The following is an 8,635-nucleotide window of genomic DNA, read 5'->3' on the forward strand; positions in this document are numbered from 1 at the left end:
AGCCGCAGCACGCCGGTCGTGGCGGCCATTGGAGGGTGAACCAACTGCAAAAAGGAAGACCTTTCTCTCTGTATCCCTCTCTCACTGTCCACTCTGCCTGTCAAAAAAAAAAAAAAAAAAAAAAAGCAATGGCTCAGAATGTGGATGCTTTAATTCACCCAGGGACCCACTCTGAGAGGCATTTTCATGCCTTTTAATATTTCTGTTGCAGTGCTGATGTTCAAAATGCAAACAAAAACCAGTTCTCTGGGTAAGGACTACGAGTGGAATGAAGTCACTGGCACAGGTGTGGATCAAGTTGACAAAGCAGATGAACACGCCCCTCCCAATCATTTTCCCAACTGCAAGAGGCACTTGGCCTCTAATACAGGAAACACACATTTTAGGGCTCAAAGAGACAAAACAGGGAATGTTTCAAGAGAGCAGAAGACAAAAGAAACAGACGACCAGGCTAACAAGCAGCTCCAGAAAGCTACAGATACTGCCCAAGATTTAAAAAATACTAGAACAGAACTAATGGGCTTTGGGAGCCTTCTCTCCTTGCAGAAGGGCCAGTAGGAATGCAATCACAGCATTGCACCTGGAGGCTTCGGGCCAGGTGCAGGCAGCTCACCGCCAAGTGAAGCAGCACATCGAGCAATGCATGCATGCATGAGCTGCCTTAGCCACTTCACAACACATACAACATACTGCATGTGGCAACTGCATACAGTTTTTGTCATTTAAGAAAGGAAGAGCCAAGGCAAGCAGTTGATTTTGTACATGACCGATGTCAAGGGACATAAAATTAAACTAGGTAATGCGGGAAGGAGAACCAGGAATGGAATCTCCGTCTACACCAAGGTTCCACGGGTAATGTGTGAAGCTAGGCAGCAGCCCCCAAGGCTCCCCAGGTGAGGCCAACACTAAACCGGGTAAACGTGTCAGTTAGGTGTATTGAGTGCCTTCTCCCTGCCTGGCTCTACTTTGAGTCTGTTACCATAGAAACTCAAGCATCTTCACAACATCCTCACGGCGGGGGCCTTTACAAACAAGCAGCATTTAAAGTATTCCTTTATGAAGGCAGAAGTCACGAGGTTAAGGGACCTGTGGCAAATCGCAGAGCTTGGAAAGCAGCAGGAGGGAAGGTCACGGCAGGCGTGAGGCTGTCTCCCTGCAGCCGTGAGCGTGCTGATGAGGTTCCCCGCTAGCTCTCCCGGGCATGGCTGCGGGTTGTCTCACCTCCTGTTCCTGTGCTGCGAGCTTCGTCCTCCGTATGGCAACACTGGGAGGTGTAGATCACTGGGGGCTCTGCTCTCAGAAGGAATTGTGGGACCCCAGCCCCTCTGGCTCCCTGTTCTGAGATGCCATCCCTTCCTCCCATAAATACTCCTGCCACTGCCATCAGCCATGAAATGGCCTTTCAGCACCTACAAGTGTGAACTGAATGCATCTCTTTGCTTTAAAAAGTTAGCCTGTCTCAGATATTTCATCACAGTAACAAAAGAAAAATAGGCCAATAGAGGGTATCTATAACGATGCTACAATAAAAGAGATTATTTTTACAAGGTCAAGTTCAAGAGTATTTTCAGATTAAAACTTCAAGAAAGAGGTTCCTATTTCTATCCTAAGGGGAAGGGACTCCACCTCTTCCTGGTCCAATTATCTGCATTCCTGCTTCCTCTCCTATTTTGACAATGATGAGTGGTGAACAGGCAGACAGCTAGATAGCCTGTGAGAGCTGGCGTCCCTGCAGGTCACAAATGTAATGCTATCCCCTCACTTGTCAATCAAAATGCCCTCTTTCCCAAGATGCACCTGCTTAATCTGGGACCTACAGAAGGATGCCATGGAAGTATGGCTATTAAGCGCCAGGTGGAATTTATGGGGGTACCGTAACATTTCCAGGTGGCTTCGCACTAGTAGAGGCACCACTCTTGACCTCATAAAAGACGCCAACACCATGGACCATGGCCGGTGGTACAAGCAGGTGCTCTCTTCCCCTCTCCCCACTTTTGGACAATCCTCTGGCCTCCTCAACCACAGGTATTCCTGAGTGGGGGCAGCCCCTGCTGACACATGAATGTCTATTTTTCTCTCCCACTGTTAAACAGATCTTGTCCCATTTGTATACCGATGTAAATGCACTTAGAATGTGGGCCTGGAGTAAAATTAATATGCCCTATCCCACATCCATTGTCTCCTGTAAGATAATGAACGCATAGCATGGTGCTAAGAAAACCAGGCAGGACAAATATTGACAATCAGTGAACACATGTTCAAAAAGCACTCAGCTGAACAAGAAGAAAAACACGATCATGGACATAAGCAGAGAGTGAAACGGGCCAGCAAAGCAGCATCCCATGCTTCGGAACAGTCAGGGCTTCTGAAAGCAAACCTTGGCCCCTGACCACCAGAGAAGTGGCCCCGCCCCCACACTCCCCTCAATTCCCCTGCCCCAGGCCCTCCTGTTCTCCCCTAAAGCTACCTCTGTCCCAAGATTTCTGTCCCTTTTTCTTGGAGTCTGGACCACATGCCCATGGCTTCCCAGTTCTGGCCCTGGGGGGTGGGGGCGCAGAGAAGTAGCAGGAGTGGGCAAGTCGAATCCTCTGCTGTTGTCTTGGCAATGCAGTCCACCCTACCCCAAAACGCAGACCCTTAGGAAGGCGTCAAATGAGCCCAGCTTGTCAATCATGGGGCACAATAGGACCCTGGCTAAATTCTACCAAATGGGCAGAGGAAGATAGAGTCAGGAAATTAAAGGCAATGAGAAGCCATGTCCTCAGGGCAGGTGAGGTACTGGAAATGGACCTGCCTTTGTGGTGTAGGCTCCCCGTGGCCCCAGCCCTTACTCCCAGGGAGAAGATGAGAAGGCAGGCCACAGGTCACCTGCTCTAGAACTACAAAGATACTCTGATGCGAAATCAGTTTGCCGGCAGCCTGCTAATGAGCAGCATCTTGTGCCCCACTCCTGGTGTGGTGCCCGTGCCCTTCATTTCCAGGAGGCATTTTAACTCCCATCAGTGCTGGGTTTTGCAAGGCAGCCATGGCAGGCTCATGGAAAAACCTTGTCACACACAAGGAGTCCACCACTTAGACATTCCAAGGAGAGGAGCAAGAGAGTGGTAGAGAGGCCGGCGCCGTGGCTCACTAGGCTAATCCTCCGCCTAGCGGCGCGGCACACCGGGTTCTAGTCCCGGTTGGGGCGCTGGATTCTGTCCCGGTTGCCCCTCTTCCAGGCCAGCTCTCTGCTGTGGCCAGGGAGTGCAGTGGAGGATGGCCCAGGTGCTTGGGCCCTGCACCCCATGGGAGACCAGAAAAAGCACCTGGCTCCTGGCTCCTGCCATCGGATCAGAGCGTGTGCGCCGGCCGCGGCGGCCATTGGAGGGTGAACCAACAGCAAAGGAAGACCTTTCTCTCTGTCTCTCTCACTGTCCACTGTCCAAAAAAAAAAAAAGAGAGAGAGTGGTAGAGGAGAGGGACAGACCCCAGGGACTGCAGGCCACATGCCCTGTGGCAATGCTGGGTTAGTCTCTGTCCCCAAAGGAACCTGTTGCTGTCAGAAAAGAAGATGTGGCTGAATGGCACAAGGAAACCTGTGGGACAAAAGCATTTCATTTAGCCTTAAACATGGAGGCATCCTCCTTTCTGCATGGCATCACTGGAGAGCTACTCTTGGGGTCAAAGGGCAGCAGCAAGGAGAGAGGGAGAGAGACAGACAGACAGGCAATAGGGGACAAATACAAAAGAAATGGCCGCAGAGTGCCCATGGAGACACACCCTCTGAAGGCAGCCAGCACCTGTTTCTCTGGTGCTCCGGCATAGTAGGCTAAGCCTCCACCTGCAGCACTGGCATCCCATATGGGCACTGGTTCCTGTCTCAGCTGCTGTCCCTCTTCAGATTCAGCTCACTGCTATGGCCTGGGAAACCAGCCAGAAATGGCCCAAGTGTTTGGACACTTATGTGGGAGACCCAGATGAAGTTCCTGGCTTCAGCCCGGCCCAGGGCTGGCCATTGTGGTCGTCTAGGGAGTGAACCAGTGGATGGCAGCTCTCTCTCTCTCCCTCTTTCTCCTGTCTCCTCCCCTGCCCCTGGAACTCTTTCAAAATAAACAAATCTTTTTTAAAAAAACTAAATTCAAGGGTACTTGTGAAAATAAAGCCCAGATAAAAGCAAATTTAAAAGAGGTCAAAGTAATTAACTTAGCCAACAGACACATGGAAAATTTCTCAGAATCATGAATTAGCAGGGAAATGTAAACTGAAACCACACTGAGCCAGCACCCCATTCCCACTAGGAAGGCTATTATGGAAAACAGAAAATATCAAGTATTGGTGAGGAGGTGGAGAAACTGGAGCTTATACGTATTGTTGGTGGGAATGTAAAATGTCATGACTGCTGTGAAAAACAGAATGGGATTCCTCAACTACTTAAAAACAGAATTACCATAGGATCCAGGAATTCCACTCCTAGGGACACCAAGAGAAGTGGAAGTAGCTGGCACAACAGAGATTGGCACATTCTTGCTCATAGCACCAGGACTGACAACAGCCAAAGGCAGAGGCAACCCAAGGGTACAAGCAGAATGGTTAAGCAAAATGCTACTTCTACCCACAGTTGGATATTAGTAGGCCTGAAAAGGAAGGAAATTCTGACACAGGCTACAATAAACCCTGAGGACACTGTGCTAAGTGAAAAGACCCAGGCACAAGAGGTCAGATACTTATGATCCAACGAGGATGATGGGCCCAGAAGTAATCGAAGTCACAGAGACGGAAGGTAGGAGGTGGCGTCCAGGGGCTGGGGGGAGCCAGGAGTTATGAAAGAGGAGTTAATGACAGAATGGGTGCCGAGTTTTGGTTTTGCAGGATGAAAGGGGTTCTGGAGATGAATGGTAGTGAGGGTTGCACCAGCATGTGAATACTCTTAATACTGCTACACTGAGCACTTCAAAAATGGTTTAGAGGGTACCAGCATGGTGGAGCAAGTTAAGGTACAGCCTGTGACACCAGCTCTCAGCAGCTCCATTTCCAATCTAGCTGCCTGTTGTGGCCTGAGAAAAGCAGAGGAGGATGGATCAAGTGCTTTGACACCCCACCACCCACATGGGAGACCCAGATGAAGCTCCTGGCTTTGGCTTGGCCTTGGCCCAGCACTGGCCATTGTGACCATCTGGGGAGTGAACCAGCAGATGGAAAATTGGTCCATCTCTCTGCTGCTCTCTGTAACTCTTTCCAATAAATAAATCTTCACAAAAAATGAGTTAGAGATCAATTTCAGGTTATGCACATTATCATAACCAAAACAATTAGGAAAACACAGTAAATAGCTCAGCCTTTTTTTCCCTCCAGGAAGCAGAGAATGAAGACACACCTCCACAAGTCCTCCATAGAGGAACAACACATAGATGGAAACTTCTCGAAGTCCAGTCTCACCTGCAGAGCAGACTCAACCCCAGGTCTGCCTGCAGCAGCCGCAGGAAGCCACTCACCTCACTGAGGTAAATAAAGAAAGAGCAGGTGGATCCATCCACTCCGTAGTCTGCGTAGCAGGGATCTGAACGCCACATATCTTTCATCCACTGAAACAAGAGCAGACAAGAGCATCTCTGAGCAGCCTAATCCCCGTGCACCTGCATAACATTCTGATGGAGAGGATCAGAGGGGATGGCTCAAGCTGGGGCCTAAAGACAGAGTCGCAGAGTCACTGGGTCACGGACGAGATGACCAAATGCTCAACTGCGGTCGTGATAAGCAACAAGCAGATGCCGGGCCTCAGCAGAGGTGCTTAGGGTAGGTAAAGAGGCCAGGAGAGGCAATGTCTATGGGACTTTTACCAAGATCAAGTGCATGATGGGTCCTTGCCGCCAAAGGCCCCCTGAGAACTGCCGTCCCAGCAGCACACAGCCTAGAACCCAGACAGCGTGGACAAGGACTTGGGTGCAATGCACATGCGAGCATTTACAGGTGTCCCCATGCAGACGATGTAAATGGGGCTGGGGTTGGTCTCATCAGGTATACTGGGGCTGGGGCTGGGGCTGGGGCTGGGATGGGACACGGGAAGGCAGCTTCAGACAAAGCAGGAGGCTGACTGGCCCAGGCATTTTCAGTCTGATGAACTCTATGGAGCTGGAATCAGCAGCAAAGGGTCGTGATGGTCAGAGCCCAACACGGGTGGCAATGAGGCAGGCCTGAAGTGGCATGCCTCACAGGTTCACGTGCCCATGTGTATCCACCAGGAGGGAGAAAACACCACGGTGCAGGGAAGAAGCACTGCTCTGTTCTCACCTTGATCTTCCCTTCGCAGTGGGGGTAGCCATCCATAGGAGGCAATACACATTTTTCTTGAGCTCCATTAATGATATCTGTGAAAGCAAGCAAAGGATACCATGAAGTGCATACAACGCAAGTTTAACATCTCTGCACACGGAGAAGCAGAAAACAAAACACAGTGGTCTACATCAATAGGCAGCCGTGTTCTGACCCAGGGAACCCTCCAGCTCCTCGCAAGATAGGCCGATCTGTAGTGAGGACCAGACCCAAGCACAGCACCCTACAGAGTGGCCAGAGACCCATCATGTATATAGTCTGACTTGCCATATTTTTTTTTTCTGAGGCAAACAGGGATGTTTTATTGGCATTACGACGGGCTATCCAGAGCTGGGAGGTGTTGGCTGCCCTCCCCACGGCTTGCTCTGCTCACTACAGGAATTGGGAGCCACACTGTGTCCTGCTCTTGAACAGTCCCACTGAAGAAAACAGGTAGGAGGAAGGTGGGGGTGGGCACCCTGTTGGTGGGCACCCATGTTGAGGTCTGGCCACGTCGGGTCACTAGGAACACTGACAGAGAGGCACATGGGAAGGAAGTGGGTATCCAGAATCAGCACCGGTGCTGGGGGCGGGGTGGAACTCAGGGGGTGGTCCTTGAGCTTGCAATCATTGCTAGTCCAAGCAAGGTCCTCGTGCCAGATAGCAAAGCACCCCTTTTGGAAATTTATAAATGGAAGATGGACAAACCAACCAAGCAGTGAGAAGGAGACAAAGCCACCAGGTCAGGATGCTCTACCAGGGCCGGTTGGGCCACTGGAGGTGGTGCAGGCAAGCCGAGGTCTTGAGCTGACTACATGAAGTCAGGTGCAGCAGCTCAGGAACCAGCAGGAGAAAGAGGGGCACCCAGTGCTGGGTGCAGAGGAGCAGGGAGCCAGAGACACATCCCCACCTTCCTACACTACTGCCACTCTGGTCCCATTAGGTACAGTTTTCCCACAAACAGGGTTCTCGCATGTCCACTAAAGTCTGTATTGCTTTCAACATTTCCCTCAATAAACTCCCTTTATATTGGCTAGCTTGAGTGGGTTTCTACTCCTCCTAACTAGAGTCAACATTAAAGCGAATACATTTTTTTTAAAAGATTTATTTATTTGAAAGTCAGAGTTACAGGGGGTGGGGAGGAATGGGGGGGGGGCGGTCTTCCTTCCACTGGTTCACTCCCCAATTGGCTGCAACAGCCAGAGCTGTGACGATCTGAAGCCAGGAGCTTCCTCTGGGTCTCCCACGTGGGTACAAGGGCCCAAGGACTTGGGCCATCTTCTAATGCTTTCCCAGGCCATAGCAGAGAGCTAAGGAGCAGCTGGGACTTGAACCAGTGCCCATATGGGAAGGGGGCACTGCAAGTGGAGGCTTTACCTGCTATGCCACAGCGCCAGCCCCAAGCGCATACATTTTAAATAACAGGTTTCTTTACCTATTTGAAAGGCAGAGGTGAGGGAGATGGCAGGGAGAGGGATAGACTTCTGTCCTCTGGTTCACTCCCCACCAGCTGGGGCTAGGTCAGACTGAAGCCAGGTGCCAGGAACTTGCTGGGTCTGGGTCTCCCAAGTGGGTGGCAGAGATCCCAGCACTCGGGTCACCATCTGCTGCCTCTCGGGCACATTAGCAGGAAGCTGGATTGGAGCAGGCGCTCCTGCATGGGGAATGGGTATTCCCAGCTGTGGTTTAACCCACTGCATCACAATGCCTGTTGCCCATCTCTGAATGCTTTCAAAAGCCATGAGGTCTGACGGGACCACAGGTAAACAACTGAATGACAGTGTAGCGCATTATGACATCAAGACTGAGCAAGGGAAGGACACTCAGTCCAGTCTCAAAGGTCAAAGAAAGCCTCCTGGATCCAGACACTCAAGCAGAGCCGGGAAGACGAAGTAGGAGAGAGTGAGACACAGGGGTCCTCCGACTGGCACGCAGAAGAGTGAGCTACTGAGAGGCCAGAGCCAACAGGGAAGCCAGGGCAGTCACAGTAAGGACCTGAGTGTGTATCTCAAGGATGCACATGAGTAAACAGAGGTTTTAATGAGGGGATGGTTAGGATCCTATTTTTCTATAAAATTATCATTTTTGTAGAAAAACAGAATGGTCCTAAACTTATGTGCTTCTGTTTTTAGATCTTTTCAATTTTCGAGAAATACTTGGAAAATGTCACCATCATTTACTGTGAACAGTTCTCTGCAGACCAATCAGAAATTAGATCTCAGACTGCAATGTTATTTGGCCGAAGTACTTAGATGATACCTTATAGTTTGTTGTGGCTAAAACTAATGCTAAGGCGGATTTCAGTTTTATCTGTCCCTTGAAAACCAGTTTTCTTGTTAAACTGTAA

The 8,635-nt window shown here is 50.4% G+C and overlaps 1 protein-coding gene across 4 annotated transcripts in view; it reads right to left on the minus strand.

Moving 5' to 3' along the window:
* The window catches only part of MGAT5 (alpha-1,6-mannosylglycoprotein 6-beta-N-acetylglucosaminyltransferase), a 369,059-nt gene that overhangs the window by 152,121 nt on the left and 208,303 nt on the right, over window positions 1-8,635 (minus strand). For all 4 annotated transcript variants that reach the window (XM_051849614.2, XM_051849612.2, XM_070071008.1 and 1 more), the window contains exons 4-5: window positions 6,268-6,344; window positions 5,472-5,561 (exon numbers count right to left, since the gene is read on the minus strand). In XM_051849614.2, coding sequence (XP_051705574.1) covers window positions 5,472-5,561; window positions 6,268-6,344 — 167 coding nt within the window. The remainder of the gene's footprint in view (window positions 1-5,471; window positions 5,562-6,267; window positions 6,345-8,635) is intronic.

Source organism: Oryctolagus cuniculus, chromosome 3 (assembly GCF_964237555.1).
Source record: "Oryctolagus cuniculus chromosome 3, mOryCun1.1, whole genome shotgun sequence".
NCBI classification, from domain to species: Eukaryota; Metazoa; Chordata; class Mammalia; order Lagomorpha; family Leporidae; genus Oryctolagus; species Oryctolagus cuniculus.